Source organism: Pieris brassicae, chromosome Z, assembly GCF_905147105.1.
Source record: "Pieris brassicae chromosome Z, ilPieBrab1.1, whole genome shotgun sequence".
Classification (NCBI taxonomy): Eukaryota; Metazoa; Arthropoda; class Insecta; order Lepidoptera; family Pieridae; genus Pieris; species Pieris brassicae.
This window is the reverse complement of record NC_059680.1, coordinates 6,145,829-6,165,718: the sequence shown is the minus strand read 5'-3', so window position 1 is coordinate 6,165,718 and position 19,890 is coordinate 6,145,829. Positions and strand designations below refer to the sequence as shown.

At 37.1% G+C, this 19,890-nt stretch overlaps 1 protein-coding gene across 3 annotated transcripts in view; it reads left to right on the top strand.

Moving 5' to 3' along the window:
* Positions 1 to 15,250, top strand: part of LOC123719012 (nuclear hormone receptor FTZ-F1) — a 57,934-nt gene extending 42,684 nt beyond the window's left edge. For 2 of the 3 annotated variants that reach the window (XM_045676103.1, XM_045676102.1), the window contains 7 exons: positions 3,804 to 4,426; positions 6,558 to 6,816; positions 6,961 to 7,061; positions 7,909 to 8,051; positions 9,496 to 9,555; positions 10,735 to 10,782; positions 11,583 to 15,250. In XM_045676103.1, the coding sequence (XP_045532059.1) occupies positions 3,804 to 4,426; positions 6,558 to 6,816; positions 6,961 to 7,061; positions 7,909 to 8,051; positions 9,496 to 9,555; positions 10,735 to 10,782; position 11,583 (1,235 nt within the window). In that variant the 3' untranslated portion in view covers positions 11,584 to 15,250. The remainder of the gene's footprint in view (positions 1 to 3,803; positions 4,427 to 6,557; positions 6,817 to 6,960; positions 7,062 to 7,908; positions 8,052 to 9,495; positions 9,556 to 10,734; positions 10,783 to 11,582) is intronic. The other variant, XM_045676104.1, reaches the window with a different exon arrangement.
* Positions 15,251 to 19,890: the final 4,640 nt, after the last annotated feature.

The window sequence follows — 19,890 nt, the reverse complement described above, 5'->3', positions numbered from 1 at the left end:
TGAAAACGCAGCATTAGAATGAAATCAACGTTGCTGATTCACTAACGTTTGTCCACAAATTGGTGTTCACAGTTCACATCACCTTACGTAATCAGAGGCGTCGCCTCGCTACGCTTGTTTCACACAGCGACAGTTAAAACGTAATCAGTATTCAGGCTGATGTTCTATTCAGTGTTTGGTTTTATAGTTCTCTATATTTAATTACGCAATTATATTACACCATACGTAAATGATTTGATTGCGTTGTTTGCCGAAGTCTTTAGCTGTTTTATGTATTTTAATTCTTATTAGGATCTGATTAGGGTGCAACCTTTAGGTTTCTTTTACCATAATCTTTCAAATTAGATGAGATTTGATCTATGACCAGTACTATGCACACCTTTGACAGAATATCACGTGTTCAGGCGTTCGTGGCCCACGACAGATGTTAGATGACAATAAAAACGCGCGCGCCAGCCGACTATTTCGGCGCGCTGCCTTGACCTGAATTGAGCGTTTCGACAGAGCGGCCTCGTAAACCGGGCCTTTCTATTTTTTAGGCATTACCTTATTACGGCAATTGTAGGGAACTAGTTGAAAATTTAAAAAAAATGTTTAAAAATATATTAAAGTAAGGGGTATAAGCGGAACGCAACGTTAACAATCATGTCAGAAATTCAATGAAAGACATTGTATGTTAAATGATATAGCGATTGATTTGAGAGAGTATTATAACTCGAGAGCCAAAAGTGTTTAATTGATTTTGAAATCAGAACAGTAGAGATCTTGACATAGTTGGGTACCTCAACATGGACGATGATTTATCTCTGTTTTCTTGTGTAACAATCACAGCCATGCTATCTACTAAGCGCGATAAAGTAGGTGCGAGCGAGCGTTCGTAGGTATTCGGCTATATTCGGAGTTAGTTGTACGTAACGAGGCGATGAGCGGGGGGGCCGCCAGCCTTGACCAAGTTTCACCAACTCGTCGGTACAAGGAGCGTTCCCCACCTCTTCCCGTCCTTTCGGAACATAAAATTTTTATCTCATTGACACGATTACTTCGTTTGACGACCCTGATGTATATTCCAAGGTCATATCTCAGTAATCGCTGATTCGATCTTGTCATGTACTGATTGTGGCTAGCGTCGTTTGAGGTCGCTGCGGATTAATCTGCTATGTGCGTGTCGCTAGGGTCGACCTTGACCCATCTTCAGCAACTAGGCCATATCTTAGCCGCAAATAGCTTTAGAACGCAAGGTGAACATATTCGTTTGCTATTTTCGCACTGTTTCTTTGTCACACAGTTGTGCTTTTAATTTGTAAAACTGACCTTGACCTTGATCTACTTATATTGTGTTATAAGTGCCTGACCTCGTTTCCAATATTATCAGCTACTATCGCTTGCTCATTATAATACAGATATATTATTCGTTGCACTATTTCATATAAAATGTTCTTTACGCCATCGCAAATTCTACCAAACGCAAACAATTTGTCGACTCACGTACTCACTCAACAAGGTATCGGACCTAGATCGTGCAAAGGTAGATGTAAAATAACTTCATTTTATTTACTATAAATAAAAGTGGAATCATCAAATAATTTTACATATATAAACACTATTCAAACACAATTATTGTGTGTTTGGTATATTATTCATGTTTTTAAAAGAAATAACTAAACTACTCGCATACACAATATAGGCAGTGAATGGAAACCGCAAATGTGCTGGTATTAGTCATGATAAAGTAAATTAGTTTAGCTTCACATAATATCCGGCTAAAAGAATAGCTTCATAAATACTCGTCAAAATGTCGTTGAGGAAGTTAAAATTAAATAATAACATAAATTTATAAGGCATAATAATAGTTATTTATCATTAGCTCTCGAAATCGCTTCACAACAAATAACTAGTTTAAGCAGTAATAAGGCATACATACGACACAAAGGAACTCGGCGTATTCACGAAAGGTAACATTTGCCAATATTACGAAGCAATATTTTTATACTGGTTTTCGTTACATTATGATCAAAATAATTTAATCTGTATGGCGATGTATGTTATATTGTTTTAGTGCTATTGTTTTTGTTAACCTAAGTACAGCACTTATATAATTTATATTCAATGATGACGTTATTAAAAAGTAATTGTTCTATCGCATGCTAATTCATGGCTGTGTAAAATTTTAAAAAGAACGTTGATTCCGCAATAGAAAAGTAGCGTAAATTATTTCCAAGGATGTAATTTACATTCTGATAAGAGAAAGAAAAGAATTAAAACCAGTTCAATCAAATTGTGTCAAGGGACGACCCTGTAAACCTGTTATGACAAATGTGTGGACTATCAATGTAACAGTTACGTTTAGTTCCTTTAGTCGTTGGGCTGTTTATTTATGTTTAAAAATTGTATAGCAGTCGAACCTTGCTGGTATAGATAGGCATTTTGAAATTGTAATGTATCCCTTAGATGTCAGAATAGCACAAGTTTAAAATATTTTTACCCGTTCTGCAGTGCGGTGGTAAGTACATAAATTCTTTGGTGAAACAGACTGCAATACGAAACTTGTGGAATTGCACACAACAACGCTCAAATCCGTTACGCTTGGCATCCCTCTTGGATTCTCTGACGTGCCCTATAAGTTTGTCCTTTTCGCGCACAGGCGTGTTTGCTACAATAAAAACTGGTTGTTATTTTTAACTCGTGGGTTGGGCGAGTCGGCAAGCCACTGAAAGCCCCCTTCCGTTCCAGGTTCAGACTTATTTATTTACAGTTTGTAACAGACCCGATAAGTTGTCTGTTACCTTCCTTATCGTCTTGTCGAGCTTTTTGTAATGTACTTGACTCATTTATGATTGGGAAATAAGAAGTGTAGAGATTACGTTAAAGCATTGCCACGATTGAGGCTAGACGCTTCAGGCCATGTTTTTATTATACTTTCGTATTGTTGAGCAATTTCAAGTTGGGTGAGAAATGTGTTAGCAACGTCATGTCTCGTTCGAGCTCCTGGTTCCCTCTACTTCCCGCGGGCTGCGTATCCGGTATACACGTCGAGGCGCGTATTAATTTCAAACATGTGTATATGTAAATTATGAGAATATATTTGTTCTCATTCTAGAGGCACCCTTTTAGACTCTACCTCTCAAAGAATCGGAACGAGCATAAATTGCTGATATCGTGCAAAGCAGCCGCTTGATACTTTGGAATTTTGCCAATATAATAAAGTACAGTAGTCTGTGTGCATTATGGGGACGCTGTCCTGAATTTCAAGAATGTTAATCAAGTTTTATCGATTCATAGGCTACGATAATACGTTTTGGGCTCGATTACCAAGACTTATGTATAAATATAGTGTATCCAAGATTGTTTTGATCAATAGAAGACTTTTTAGTTATGTCATGAACTGAACATATCCAGACATATATTCAGTTGCGGCAAGCAGTTTTCTATTAAATTATTGTAAAAAAATAGGAAGAATGTACCGTAGTTATAGTGAGCTCTCGAAATAAAGTCTTATCTTTGCGACGCTGATAAGAAATGAAACCGTCTTAGTCCAATTTTGTACGATAGTTTACAAGTAGAATAAGTAGTTTAGTTTTTTCTCAAATTAATATTTTGTCTCGGCACCAAGTACTATTATAAGATTAAGATATTGAGTTTTATCTTGTTGTTTGGACCGTGACACGAATCAACGTACTTGATCACCCTTTGTTTCTTCTAAGTTAAGAAATATATACATAAACAGTCACCGTCACTATCCAATTCGAAAATGTAAAGTCACACTTGTCCTGCAATGGAAATTTAATATCTTTTCAATTTTCCAGCTGTGCGAGCGGATCGTATGCGTGGTGGCCGCAATAAGTTCGGACCCATGTATAAACGCGACCGTGCCCGCAAACTACAAATGATGAGACAAAGACAGATTGCAGTACAAACCCTTCGCGGCTCCCTCGGAGATGGCGGGTTGGTTCTTGGATTCAGTTCACCGTACACCTCGGTGCCTGTGAAGCAGGAGATACAGATCCCACAAGTTTCTTCGCTGACGTCTTCTCCTGAGTCGTCGCCAGGACCTGCACTTCTAGCAGCACAGCCACAGATGCCTCAAGCTCCGCCCCCTCCATCCCACGACAAGTGGGACGCTCATTCACCACACTCTGCCTCGCCGGACGCCTTTGCCTTCGACAACTCAGCCACAACGGCTGCAACGCCGTCCAGCACTGCAGAGGCCACCAGCACTGAAACGCTTCGAGTGTCACCCATGATACGAGAATTCGTTCAGACTATCGACGACAGGGAATGGCAAAACTCTCTTTTTGGCCTCCTACAGAGCCAAACGTACAACCAATGTGAAGTGGATCTCTTCGAGCTAATGTGCAAAGTCCTGGATCAAAATCTGTTCTCCCAAGTGGATTGGGCGAGGAACACCGTGTTCTTTAAGTATTTAAAGGTGAATTTCAGATAAGTATAAGTGTCCTATCCCGAATCCTTTCAACTCGTCCGGTGTACACCAAATGCTAGCGAATTTTGCGATTGTATTTGCGATTTTTTTAGCTATGCGAAGTTGTTTTGTGTTTACGACCATAAGATACGGGTATGATTTTGTTAATAGGAGAGCGTGTGACGCATAGTGGTGCGGTGCCGTTGGCAATCGATACTCTGCCGCCCGCGACGCGCCTCAACTGGGTCAAGTTCCCACGACAAGCATGCCGCCAAATGCTATTCGATCTATAATAACCTCTATAATAAGATCCTAATTACATTACATATCACTGAGTAGGTCAACGATTAGAATATTATTTAGTGAACGTCTCCTGTTACATAGACACTGTTTCTTACTTGATATACATTTCCTAGACGTTATCCATACATGCAGTAGTTTCCGGTCATGTAAAAATATTTATATTCCAAAAGAATCTAACCTATTCATGAACGTTGTTCATGAATACAAATGATCCCGTGTCCAGCGATCAATTATGCGTATTTGTACAGGAGTTCAATCAATCAGAAAAAGCCAACGGAGAAGCTAGCTCGCGCTCCGTGGTCGCCGTACGCTTACGCAAGACCCGTAACCGGTCACGTGGACTTGCGACGTTGCCGCGCCGCGTGTTTCATCTTCTCGCTCCCACAGACGGCCTCTACTTTGCAGCTAGCAATTTTAATTTGTGCTAAATGACTATGCTTGTTTACGACGCATTCTCAGAATTAGGACGGCAGCGTACGAACATGACTCTTGTCTGATTTAAAAGCGTGTTTACGGAAATTAAGTACGTACGTATACGTATATTGATCCGCGTACGTTCCGGGACACATATCTCTCACAATTGTATATAATGACCTGATCGGCTTTAATAGAGAGCTAGATGGTTGAGTAATGGCTTACAAGATCAATGTTGATGCTACGCTTTCTCCAGACGGATATGATGTAACGGAGTGGCGTGCGGTGCGGCAACGTTGTACTTTCATCGGTGCTCTTGACACAGTGCCCGTGGCCGAGTTGCCGCGAGAAAGCACTTTTTACCGCGCTCGTAACCACTGCTAACCGAGACGTAACTAGTTAACCGGCCTTTCGTTGCTTTCTCTTACGTAACATCCAACGAGTCACGATAAGTTTAGACTTTAGGCGCATACCGCATTGAGTAGAACGTTGACGGCTTACAACGTCAATGCTTAATGACCATTTATCAGACAAGCGATCGTATGAGCAGAATTGAGAATTCCAAGTTTTCTTTGTAAATTCTTGACACAGCATAATTTACACGGTCTATGTCGTGCAATTTGGTTAAGTATTTCGCCTTTCTATTACATCGTGCCACATTTTGCCAAGATATTAGCCAAGCCTCGGTTTCAAAACCGCTCATAATAACAATGAGCCTGGCAAATTATACGCTCTACATATTCTTTGTTAAATATACGCTATTTATTATGGACATTAAAACTTATATAAATTAAGTAATAACTGATAAATGTAAACGATTTTGTGAGACTTGTTGGAATCGAACAAAAACCTATTAACGTAAGTGAACAAAAAATTATATTCAATATTATGTAAGTTTTTCACAAATTTAACTATTTAATCTGCGTGACAAAGGCGTGGTATATTTAAATTGACGTATTAGTATGGTATCTGGTACTCGCATGTCGACGCGACTTTGACCCAGATCTGCCTTGTGCGGGCATCACGGATAGTCAATAATTAAAACAAATCTCACACGGGTTAGAAAACGCCCAAATATTAACAGTTGAATAACAACGAAATCGTTCTAGATGTAACAGATTTCGGTGACGGATGTCGGCCTGATCTTGATATTGTGTAATCAGTGGTTTCTAAACTTCAGTTGTGTCGTTTCGTAAACGCGCAGCCCTCGAAATAATGTAGGTCGCCATATTGTATTCGGTTGGCTTCATATAATGCATAACCAGTTGCGTCACACGTCCTCAGATCCTTAGAACTTCCGGTGAACAGGGCGGTTCTGCCTTGCGAACGTCTAATACAACTATATAACCGCTCTGTTCCCGATACTACTATATTACAAAATTGCTGTTAAAATGTTTCCGTATAGAACCGCATCGCTTTTCAGGTTGACGATCAAATGAAATTGCTTCAACACTCGTGGTCGGATATGTTGGTGCTGGACCACCTTCACCAACGGATGCATAACGGTCTACCAGATGAAACCACACTTCATAACGGGCAGAAGTTTGATCTTCTATGCCTCGGTCTTCTGGGGGTGCCTTCACTGGCTGACCACTTCAACGAGCTCCAGAATAAATTAGCTGAGCTCAAATTCGACGTACCTGATTACATCTGTGTGAAATTCCTCCTGCTTTTAAACCCTGGTCAGTATTTCAGTTGTGTTATTTGAATGTTTTTATTAATTTATGTTATTTATGTGCGCACTGTGGCGAATTTCTTTTATGTTTTATTTTTATGAAGATTTTTGACTTCTTTTATTTGTTTGAAGAGTTCTCTTGGGGTTTCAGACGTGCGGGGTATCGTAAACGTGAAATGCGTCAGAGATGGTTACCAGACAGTACAGGCCGCACTTCTAGACTACACACTTACCTGCTATCCCACGATACAGGTAACGTATGAACTATAATGTACCTAAACAGTACATGACAAACAAAAATATAAAATAAACATATTACATACTATTATGTTATGTCCCTCTCAGAATACTCTCCTAAACTCGTAAAAATGATTTATGTACTACATGAACGCAATATAACGAGCGTTTAATTTAAAAGTTCAAAATAAGCAATTTGAATACTAAATTTCACTTGTTAATGTTATTAACTATGTTTTATTGCTAATAATAATAGCAATCAATACCAGCGGTAATACCGAAATAAAACCATGTAAAATACGTGTTTATTTAACTCTTTATGATTTTTAATGACTTTTAAAGTCTTTATCGTATATTTTAATGTCTACATAATTCTTTCATATAATTTATGTAGGCTTCGTTCAAATAGCTTGTTTAATAAACACAGCACTAGATTTGATACCGAAACTATCACAAAACTGATTTGTTATGTCGTAATACAATTCAATATTTGTATCGGTTACACTTTAAGAGTGTTTAAGATTGTCGGCAATTAAGGAAATATTCTAACGTCATTTGACTTAGTGTTTCTGTTATTCATTTCGGATAGATTCAAATAAATATCGTGTCGGTTACCAAAATGAATCTGTAAATATGAAAATAAATCACATTTCTGGGCGTTCTATCTTTCCCTATATGCAAGTGCGTTATTTCTTTCACCAGGTTCCGAACCCATAATTGCCTATACGCCTTGCTACTATAGGCCGCACAAAACTAGATTGAAAATAGACATTTAGATTATCAACTGGTTCAGAAGTTATATGTGAAATATATTTCTTTACACATTTTAACATAAATTTGTATATGTAACATTAATTTTCAGGACAAATTCGGCAAATTAGTGATGGTAGTGCCTGAAATTCATGCGCTCGCGGCACGAGGCGAAGAGCACTTGTATCAGCGACATTGCGCGGGCCAGGCGCCAACACAGACTCTACTTATGGAAATGCTGCACGCTAAACGCAAGTAAGTTCCTTTTGAGATTTAAGACCTTTAATTAGACATCACACCACTATTTTGGACAAGTAATCAATCATTAATGACAGCAATGTCAAAGAATTTGTAAAGTCAAATCTCTATACAAATATACTTTTATTTAAGCTGTGTAATCAAAATGAGTAGTTCTTTGTTACCGTCCATTCAGAGATGTGGAATTCGAAATATTCGATAAGCAATGTATTGTCATTGCTATATTGAATATTTAACTAAATTTGTACTTTAAATTACAAACAAAATACGGAATACAATATAATGAATGCTCGTATATTAAGGAAAGGCTAACCTGAAAGTAAATATTAAATGGTGGGAAAAGTTCGTAGGCTGACACATAGATGGCGCTACTAGTAGTCAAATGATTCGTATAATATAATTCATATTAATGATAGTTGTTTGACAACTATCATTAACTATGATATAGTATTTTAAGTGAAGGAACTAATTGGAATTGCTTTTTGACAAAAAAAATATGTTGCTAAGAATTGGCTTGATAAACATTATGAGGACCAGGAAAATCAACCGTTGAACCGAAGTGGTTTGCTAAGTTTAAACGAAGCGAAATGAGCACCGAGAACAATGCATTCCGTGGACGTCCCTAAGAGGCTGTTAATGACGAAAGCATAAAAACATCCACAAAATAATTGCGGCTAAGCGAAAAGTGAAGCTGAGACTCTAAAGATATCAAAGGAACGTGTTGGACATATCTATATATTTGTATATTCGAAAGCTCTGATCAAATGGGTGCCGCGCGAGCTCACAATCGAACAAAGACAACAACGAATTGATGATTCTGAGCAGTGTTTAAAGCTGTTCCACCGTATTGTCGAAATCAGGTTTCCAGCTACTTTTTCCTGTTCTCAAGTAAATGGTCGCTGGAGAAAATTTTGTGATGATGAAGAGGTATTCGATGAAACTGAAGCCTATTTTGCGACTAAAGAAATATCGTAATATAAAATTGTATGACCGTTATAATGGTTGTATCGCTTTCGAATCAAATTCTATCTTAGCCTACGAACTTTTCTGCCCACCTGTTTATGTATGTAGCTATATTTTTGTTAAACAAAATTATTAAAGAATTACATATTTAAATTAGACACTCACCTGTCACGTGTCAAATGAGTTTTGACAGATGACAATAAATTGGAACACTTAAAATTTGCTTCTATATTCAAATGATTAATGTAGAACTACGGACGCGATTCGCTCTCATTTCAATATGAAAGATTTAGTATAAAATATACTGAGTGGTCGCAACGTTGCGTTCGATTGTGATTGGTCGTAATATGCCGTATATACGTGGCACGTATTGGACAAGATGCTGTTGACCAAACATAATGCGTATAATTCGTCAGACTGGAACACAAGAAATATATATTTAGACTGTTTAAAACATATGGTAAATGTATTATTCTAGGCCAAACGGTGGTGATATGGTTAACCGGAATGCTGAGCACACGTCAACTCTAGACAGATTGTATGTTACCTATTATAATTATATCAATCATCCTTTATAGAGTTGCCAGACAAAAAAAAAACAAAATACAACTAGTATATTTTAAAATTTTCTTTATTATTTATTTATTTTATAAATCTGGCAACTTTATAGTATATTAATAATTTGCATTTCGCACCAAATATATATATTACATAATTTGATAAAAAAAAATTTGAAAGTAAATTTAAATCATACATAATATTTTTATATAAAAATCCAATTAAATTAGTGAAATGCAAATTAACTCATTTTTTAATAATATTTCATCACATAGCTTATTGCACACACATCATATATTTTTATCACATTATTTTAGCATACATAATAATTGACATATTATGTAACATTAAGGAAAATTTAGTGTATTAATATTTTTAATTATTTTATATAAAATCTAGTTTTGAACAAAAATTATCTAAAGTCAGTAAATTTTGACTCACAGTAGATTTAGGTTTTATTACCCTCTAGGGTATTTTAATAAGTAATTATTATTCGTAAATACTGTCTAAGAGCACTTTTTTAGTCCAAGAGCTCTTTCATATATTTCTGTCAAATTGTATTTACGCGTGATGAACAAAGAGAGAGAGAACTCTAATTAAAACGGTTTAATTAGAGACCAAAACGCTAAAAAAAACTACGAAAAAAGGCGACGAAATGAATGTCTTTACGAAGTTTTTATACAATTTTTATTCCACTTGGAAATCATAACTAGGTCGTGTCAGCACGAAGAATACGATAAATTAGATTAGTAGGACGAACAGATCTCGCCTCGCCCTATTTAAGCTTGCAATTTTTGCATACGTCGTTATGAAAATATTTGCGTTGCATTTCGAGTAGTCCAAATTCGCTCAATGAAAAAAATATTTTTTAACCCTTTAAATGATATTTATTTAAATAGTTGGTATATTTTGATATGATATTTAAAATTACACAGCGCTTTTAAAATATTTTTTTAATGAAATATATGAGCCTAAAAGTGAGCCTTGATCCGTCAACTCGTTGAAGCCTTAGTTTGTACAGTTGTACAGTTTGTATTGCGGTCATAGTCTAGTTGCCAAGATTGCAGTGACCTACTTCAATATAATTTTAAATAAGATAATATTATTTTTTCGTATTATTTAGGCTATTAAGTTTAAAAGTTTCTTGTGTTTATGTCAGGTGCGGGTTCCTGCCCAACGACACGATTGAGCCGCATGCTCCTATATAGTAAGCATTAAAATATTGTCTCAAATGGCACCTTTCGCACTAAAAAGTGGATTGTTTCAGACACCAACTGCATTCACTTGTTCCAAGGAATAGATAAATGTATTGGTACTTAAATTAGCATGTGTACAATGACATATCCAGACAAAGTTGTTATCTATTCCGTGGTGTGCAAAATATAATTTATTTCAAACTACGGTCTTATTCGTGAACATACTATGTTAAAAGTTGAGATTGTATGAACAGTTTCAATCTTCTGGTCCATATTTTCAATATACTTTTATAATACTTATTTCTGAAACAACCTGCTCTCAGCACTTTCACTAAATAGCACTAATATTTCGATTAATTCATGGTTATGCGGCTCAAACGTTACACTGCACTATAACCTCATAGACGCTTGCAATTAACAGGTGTCCCGGTGACTGGTTAACATCGTTTGGGCGCTTTGTACGCAGACAAAAAGTTCATAATGAAAATTTTGTTGTACTTTTGTGTATAAATTCTGAAAATCATTCCATTCCCGAATAAGTATCTCGGTTTGGCTAAAGTCAACACATACCTGTTTCGATATCTAGATTCAATGTGACAAACAAATGTTGCACACTCTCGCTTCTTAGCTCTATACCGAGTCTGAGGATAACAGTGGAATATAATTTATTTTATGAAAAACTATTAATATTTGTTAGTCTGTCTACATTTTGCCCAATCTCACATGACTGAATTGTATCCATGGTAATAACTATTGAAAAAAAATAACACAGTAAAATCTTGTTAATACAGTATACTGCAATTGTTTCCAGATCTTGAAACACCATTGAAGAGGAGCAGATTATTATCGAGGCTCCTCCAGCAGCAAATGAAATAGCTACTACAAAATATTACTTATTATTGATTTAATTTAGTTTAACTTGGTGTGAGTTGTGTATATTGTGCCGAGCGCCATAAGGCGTACCTAGTCCCACAGATTTTATCTAAATGCAGAAATATTTAACAATCGCGTAGCTATTTATTTTCCGGAATCGGACCGCGTGGTGTCTTTAGAGGTTGCGTGGTCCGTAAATATGTTCTATCAAAATTATAATTTTCGATTTAAATAAGCTTATTCCGGTGCATGAAGGGAATAAATATACATATTTTAGGAAAACGTCTGTGATTTTAAACGAAAATTGATGAACCATTATGTTAGTGTGTTGTGTAGATGTTAGTTTTAAAATCATGTCAGCGGGAAGACCGCTTTTCATTCATTTTAATATAAATCATTTATTATATAAATATATTAATTGTTTATAAGTAGAGCACAGCCGTGTTCTTATGAAGTTGTTGAGACGGTGTTTCATGTTGATAATGTAATGTAGTTATTTGGCTGAAGATATTTCAGTTTTAAGAGTTTATATTTAAAAATCTATAACCACAGGTATATTATTCAGATCATCTTTTAACTTTACATTTGTTCAAAAGAGTTTTAAAATCTAATCTAAATGTTGTATAAAATTTAAATATATATGAAATTTATCGGCCGTACCAGTACAAATATGTAATTATACCTAATCTTTGTAAATATTTAAATAGCACATAACAGTGGAAACGCTAATTCTATTGTAAAGCCTTAAAAATCATAGATTTTTAAAAAGATGGGTACTAGCGACAAATGCGAGGAGACAATGTATTTTTATAAAGCATATTGTTCTTTATTAACATATATAATATGTTAACTGAAAGTACATTATTTCGTATTTTTCTAACATAGCGTAATGTAATCGAAAATCATTTGTGTGATACAACTTGCGTTACAAATCTAATTTGAGAACGTTTTATTTAAGGCTTTCGCGGATTTCAATAATTCAATGTGATTGTCGATTTGTTTATTTCGTTTCGCACTAAGTGCCACATCCAGTACATAATTAGATTTTATGAGTCTTTTCACACGCATACTGTGGTCTGTGGCTCTTAAATTTTTATATATAGTTAGGGATTATTGCACCGTTTGTATTTAAACCGTCCAGTGAACTGATTTAATAAAATCTTGCGGTCTCGCGTCAATTTAGTTTAGAGTTCATTGGTGAATAAAATGTAATGTTCCTCAAAAGTTGCCAGATCGGAAATATCGTTTTAAAGTACAGTATGGTGCAGCAGGAAACCCCGTTGTATATATTTTCCGTCGCTGTTCAGGGATATAATTTTATATATAATAATAAATCCGAAAATTTCTTATACTAGATGCTTTATTGAACGCAAAGCTGATCTGTGATGGTATGAAATAGTTAGGTACATAGGCTGTGGGTTTTTCCTTTCTAATGGGGCAACGATATTTTACTGCAAACACCTTGAACATTGAATAATATTAATACATTATCAAAATCAGTTTTATCCTATTTATAGACATATGTAGATAATTAATCAATTATTACCTTCGAATTTCACTTAACTCGAGTCGAAGAACGGGCGTGTTTTTGGACAATTTATTTTTATTACACCATTTTGTGCTTCCCAGCACGCGTTACCATTATTGCAGTATTTTAAACAATTAAAGTCAATATATTTGACACAATCAACGTACCAATTATATTTTATTACAGTATTTATTTTAATCAGATTTTGATGTGGTCAACGTGTGCCATTACCAAAACAGACGCTTCGTTAAATTGAGAACGGCCCAAACTGATCAATGAGTTGAGGTTTAGAAGATAACAACGGAAGCATGTCAGTGTTCATAACGTTAAGACAATTTATTTTCACCCTACTGTAATTTGATAATAATTTTGATATTTAAATAATCGCTATTTAGATAAAATAGTTTATGCTTAATTAAACTACTATATCTTAGTTAGATAACGCAACTTTATGTTGTATAGTATTTTGTAAGTAAGTGTTTTATAACGTCGAGTAAGAGAAGTGTTTAATTGTTTCGGTGAGGTGAAATATATACCAAATTGGCGTTGGTAAGGCCGACGCGGTAACGGTGAAGATTGAAGGTTTTAAGGGATTCGCTCTTATTCGTTTGCTGGTCACCCCCGTTGCCGTAGAGCACGCTTGTTCGAAACGAAGTCTTCTGTACATTACGAAACATTTTACTGCGAACTATACCTGGGTCGGATTTATTGTTTCCATTTAAAAATCATCACACTTCATTCACCTATACAAAAGTGGAGGTTTAAATTCTAGTTGTGTTAATACAACTTTTGAATCTTAAAAATTACCAGATATTTTATTTGTATTAACTTCGCTAAATCGGTCCGGGCATTACCAATGATGCAGTTGGTGGCGCCATCTATTGCTCAGTACTTATGTTATCCGTAGTAGAAAGCGCCACGAAAAAGTCACTGGTTGAGAACACTGTTGTTTCGTAGTGTAAAGGCAAATCAGTGATTCAATTGCCTACTACAGTAAGTGTACAATTGAATTACTGCGAGCACTTTGTACTGTAGCGTCCGGCCGACTCGATTGCTTAGTTTGACGATTTAATGTACTCTATAACTACTTAATCTTTGTTACACTTCTTCCTTTAATCACGCTTAATTCAGGAGAATACGAACTTGGTGGAGTGGACTTTCAAACACTAAGCAATCGTGGCAAGGGCGCGTCACACATTCCAAAATAACAATAATCTTAACGTAATAACGCACGCCAACAAATGCGTTACAATTTGTTAGTTAACCACTCTGTTGTTCATTAACGATAAGTTAGATTTAATCTCAGTCGATGTTGTTTAATTTAGTTTGTGTATAGTATTTTTCAATTAAGTTTATGTGAATAACGTGAAATGAGCGAATCGACACGCCTAAGCCTGAGGGGTCATGATAGCTGTTAATCTTAAGTACCTAAGTGATTTTCTTCTTTTGCACCTAACGTACTTTGTTCGCAAAGCGTACGATACGTGGGGTTGTTGCGGATGTCTAAAAAACCATCTATTGCGATTCGCATGTTAGATGTCGCACTCCCCTTGTATTGTTATTGTAAATATAGATAGTTCGAGGTATACAAAAAAATAACTTTAATATAATTTGAGCTGAATGCAGCTCGGTTTAATGTATATTGGATGTGTTTTACAATATGTATTTTCGGCCTTGAGTTGTAATTTTTGTATTTAAACTAAGCTTCATAAATTCAGTACGCATTCGCCCCTTTGTTAACTGAACGTCATCACATCACACGAACTTTACAAGTGAAAACATCACACGAAAGCTAAACATATCGTACTTCAGTGAACAAAGGAGCCCGAAGTCCATTACCTCACATTTTTGTACATTATTGTTATTATCCTTATTTGTATTTCGAGGTGTTAAGTTTGAACAGCGAACACAAGATGTGTTAATAGATGTCGACTTAGATACATATGTGTGGCGGTTTGTCACCGCCCATTCAGTGTATTTATTTTCATGGTGTTTAATGAATATTGTGAGACGCACGACGCGTCGCCGGTGGCCATGGCTGCCGACGGCCGTTACTGTAGAAATAAATAATATTTTCGTTTAAATTGTCTTTTCTTTCTATCAAGCTTCGTTTGTTAAAAAAAAAAATTAGTGCTCAATTTTAATTTCGGATAATACGAATCATGTTCTTCAATTTTTGTAGGATCAGGATTGTACTATTGAAAAATATATTTATTAGTGAACCCGATAATAATTATTCATGCTATTATTCTACCTAAATAAAATCTTCTGTATCATAATAAACCACAGGATAAGCGCAACCTTACAGCAGCACCAACCTAAGGAACAAGCTGGTTTTCGGGAAAAAAATTCTACTGTTGACCACATTCAGCTAGTAGTAGAAAAATATCAAAAGCAACAAAGACCCCTTGCCATTGAAACATTGCATTTATAGACTACTAAAAAGCCTTTGATACTGTATCTCACGAAAGTATATGGGAAACACTAAAAGCACAGAAGAGGTCAAATATATAACTGTACTAAAAGTAGAGTGTAGAGTGAAGCAAGAATCCATCCATCCAGGACCAAGCTTTCCGGTGCGTAGAGGAGTCCGGCAAGGTGACTCACTCTCCCCACAATTTTTATTGCAGAATTAGAATCGATTATAAGTAAACTAGACTGGAAAAGACAAGGCTTGTACAAGTATTTAAACCATCTAAGATTTGCAGACGAATTAGTATTGCTATCAGAAACAAGCAACCAACTACAAAATATGATAGAAACCTTATACAAGGCTAACATACAAGTAGGTTTGCAAATGAATATAACGAAAACAAAAGCCATGACCAACTACAAAAGATCTACTTTAAAAATTGGGAATGATGAGTTAGAATATGTTGCAAATTATATCTACTTGGGTAAACAAATTGGATTCAACAAATAGAGAGAAGAGTTAGAAGTACGTGGAATAAATATTGGAGTTGTAAAGAAATATTTAAGAGTGATATTCCTATAATGCTTAAGAATAGAGTTATGGACTCATGCGTTATTCCATGTCTGACATATGCATGTCAAACATGGAAATTTACAAATAACACAAAAAACAATATAAATACATATTGTTACGAAGACGGGTCGACTACAATGTTTCTAGATTTTTCCACTAGTTAGAGAACTTTTCAGCAGGCTGTAATATGATTTCTGACCGTTTCAGGAGAGGGTCAATCACATATTAGAAAATTGTAATTTTCATAATGTTACCCTAGTTTTCAGGAAGCTGAAACCTTTTTTCAGTCCGTTTCAGAACATGTGTAGTCGAGTGGTGCAGTTTTCAGGAGACCCGTTTTCAGGCGTTTTCAGGCCTAGTTATACCCCTTTGATGAAGGAATATTCTAGACCGAACTTTCTAGGTGTGAGACAAGGACGAAATGATACGAGAGAGAGAGAGAGAAGATCAGAACTTTCTCGAAACTAGACGAGCACTCTAGAACGCCGTACGACAAGGACGGAGCAATGTGCGAAAGAGACAAAGAGTGCGAACGTTCTAGAATTGTGCAATCGCTACTCAGTAGCAAGCCCGCCTAGAAAGTTCTCGAATATTGTTTAGAATTATTCCCAGGGATATATAAGCGAGCCGAAACGCGACTAGTCACTTAGTTTTGAATGCGATTACACGAGAGAAACACCGAAGCGATAAAGTGCGAATAAAGTGAATATAAGTGATAAAGTACTGTGTGAAGTGTGCATAAGTGAAGTAATTAGTGACTGTGTTTTTGTGTGTTATTAGTGAATCTCTGCAATTAATTTTGTGCCCATAAATTCCTCATTGATTTATCAAGAAATAAACCCTTGAATAAATCCACGGCATTTTCTATCCGATCCCCTAGCTCGTAACATTTTGGTGTCAGAAGTGGGATAGAAACATGCCAATTACTCCAAGGGAGAATCAAGAGGAGTCTGTGGCAGAGTCTTCAGCTGCGGAGGGAGTGCAGACAAGGGCGCAATCAGCACGCGACGCCGCCCGGCGACAAAGTTTCGATGCGAACCGCGGGATGGGTGAAAGTAACGATGGCAACATCCTCCTTGCTCTGCAGCAAATGATGGAAGCACAGGCACGCCGTCAAGAAGAACAGACACGACAAATGATGGAAGAACAGGCACGCCGTCAGGAAGAACAGGCACGCCGTCAGGAAGAACAGGCAAAACAAATGATGGAAGAACAGGCACGCCGTCAAGAAGAACAGGCACGCCGTCAAGACGAACATACACGCCAAATGATGGAAGAACAGGCTCAGACACGTCGCATGATAGAGGAGCAGGCACGACGTCAAGAGGAGCAGGCTCGCCGTATAGGAGAAAAACTTTGTGACCTGAAAATACAGGTAGATGAAAAGATCGAGAATTTGGAATCCAAGCAGGATAAACGTATCCTTGGATTAGAAAATGAAATCCAATGCCTGAAGACCTCTGGTGTTGTCACGACTGTAGCACCACCTGGAAATGTGAAAGTGCCTCCCTTTGATGGTACATCTTCTTGGGGCGCGTACAAGCTTCAATTTGAGACTGTAGCACAGTCAAACGGGTGGACTGACGATCAAGCAGTTACCGCCCTTATGTTGGGACTGCGAGGCGAAGCCTTGACCGTTTTAGAAGCCATGAAAGGTGATGTGACACTAACGCGACTGCTGGATGCCCTTGAGTCACGTTATGGGGACTCACATTTGGAGCCAGTCTATAGGGCTCAATTACGGGAGAGAGTGCAGCAACCAAATGAGAGCTTACAAGAATGGGGCCTGGAAATAGAGAAGCTGGTAAGGAAAGCCTTCGCATCCTTACCAGATGTCGCAGACAAGATATTAGTACAAACCTTCATTGATGGAATAAGAGATCGTGAAGTCAGGATAAGTGTAAATCTTGGTCACCCCAAGAACCTGAAGGATGCTCTAGCCCATGCGTTGGAGGTGGAGGCGATTCGGAAAGATCTTCAACCTTACCGCATTAGGGCTGTCACGGAAAAAGCTAAGTGTCAACGAGGGCCAACCTGTTACACCTGTGGGGAAGTAGGGCACATGAGGTTTTCATGCCCTAAGAAAGACTTCCGAGGTGATGTGAAGGTTAGACGTGGGAATACCTTAGTTATCGAAGGAGAAGTCAATGGAACTAAGTGTAACCTAACACTCGATACTGGAGCTTCACGAACAGTGATCAGATATCAGCTTTTGAAGACATTTTATAAAAGCCCTTCTAGAGGAATTGTACAGCTTGTGACGGCAACAGGTCAGCGCATAACCGATCGAGGAGAAGGTATCGCAACCTTCAAGATTGGTGGAAGTTTTTACAGACATAAAGTTGTTCTTGCTGACATAGTAGATGACTGTATAATCGGTTTGGACTTTATGAAGTTCTATAAGTGTAAGATAGATCTAGAAAAAGGAATGTTCAAGTGTGGAAAACAGGAAGTTTGCTTTAAAGGTAACCGTTCAAAAAGTGGTTATGACGCCTGTAGAGTAATCAATGTGGACGGACAGGCTAATAATCAACAAGAGTGGAACACAGTTCAAACAGTTCCGGATAACTATACGGAAGCCCTGTCAATAGTTCTATCAAAAGCAGAGGGGCAGTTAAAGAAATTTTCTGACATGTTATCAACCCATGAAAGAGAGCTAAGAAGGAGTTCAGATGTAGTGTCTCAAAGACCGTGCGATAAAGTTAACGAACAGGATGGAAGGGATAATGACCACGTGAGGTTACTAAGAACAGATACCATAAGTCCAGATTGGTGTGGGAAATTAATTCAGGAAGAGCAACATCAAGATTCTGACATTAAACCCATTCTGGACTGGATGAAATCTTCAGCTGTCAAGCCGCAATGGAGTAAAGTTGCATCTACAAGTAACACTACTAAGAGTTACTGGGCTCAATGGGATAGTTTAGTTCTACATAATGGGGTGTTATGTCGTAAATTGAAAAATGCTCAAGGCGATCATTTGCAGTTAGTTGTACCAAGATTGAAGGTTCGCGACATATTAGAAATGTGTCATACTGACTTATCTAGTGGACATTTAGGAGTAAAACGGACTCTTATGAAGGTTAAGGAAATGTTTTATTGGATACATTATCGTGAAGATGTAGAAGACTGGATCAAGAAATGTAGAGCTTGTGCAGCTGTTAAGGATCCGCAAACTCGATGGGAAAAGATAATGGCCACCTATAAAGGGAGTAATGATGCTCGGGACGAGCATGTCTAAGGAAGGGGTAGTGTTACGAAGACGGGTCGACTACAATGTTTCTAGATTTTTCCACTAGTTAGAGAACTTTTCAGCAGGCTGTAATATGATTTCTGACCGTTTCAGGAGAGGGTCAATCACATATTAGAAAATTGTAATTTTCATAATGTTACCCTAGTTTTCAGGAAGCTGAAACCTTTTTTCAGTCCGTTTCAGAACATGTGTAGTCGAGTGGTGCAGTTTTCAGGAGACCCGTTTTCAGGCGTTTTCAGGCCTAGTTATACCCCTTTGATGAAGGAATATTCTAGACCGAACTTTCTAAGTGTGAGACAAGGACGAAATGATACGAGAGAGAGAGAGAGAAGATCAGAACTTTCTCGAAACTAGACGAGCACTCTAGAACGCCGTACGACAAGGACGGAGCAATGTGCGAAAGAGACAAAGAGTGCGAACGTTCTAGAATTGTGCAATCGCTACTCAGTAGCAAGCCCGCCTAGAAAGTTCTCGAATAT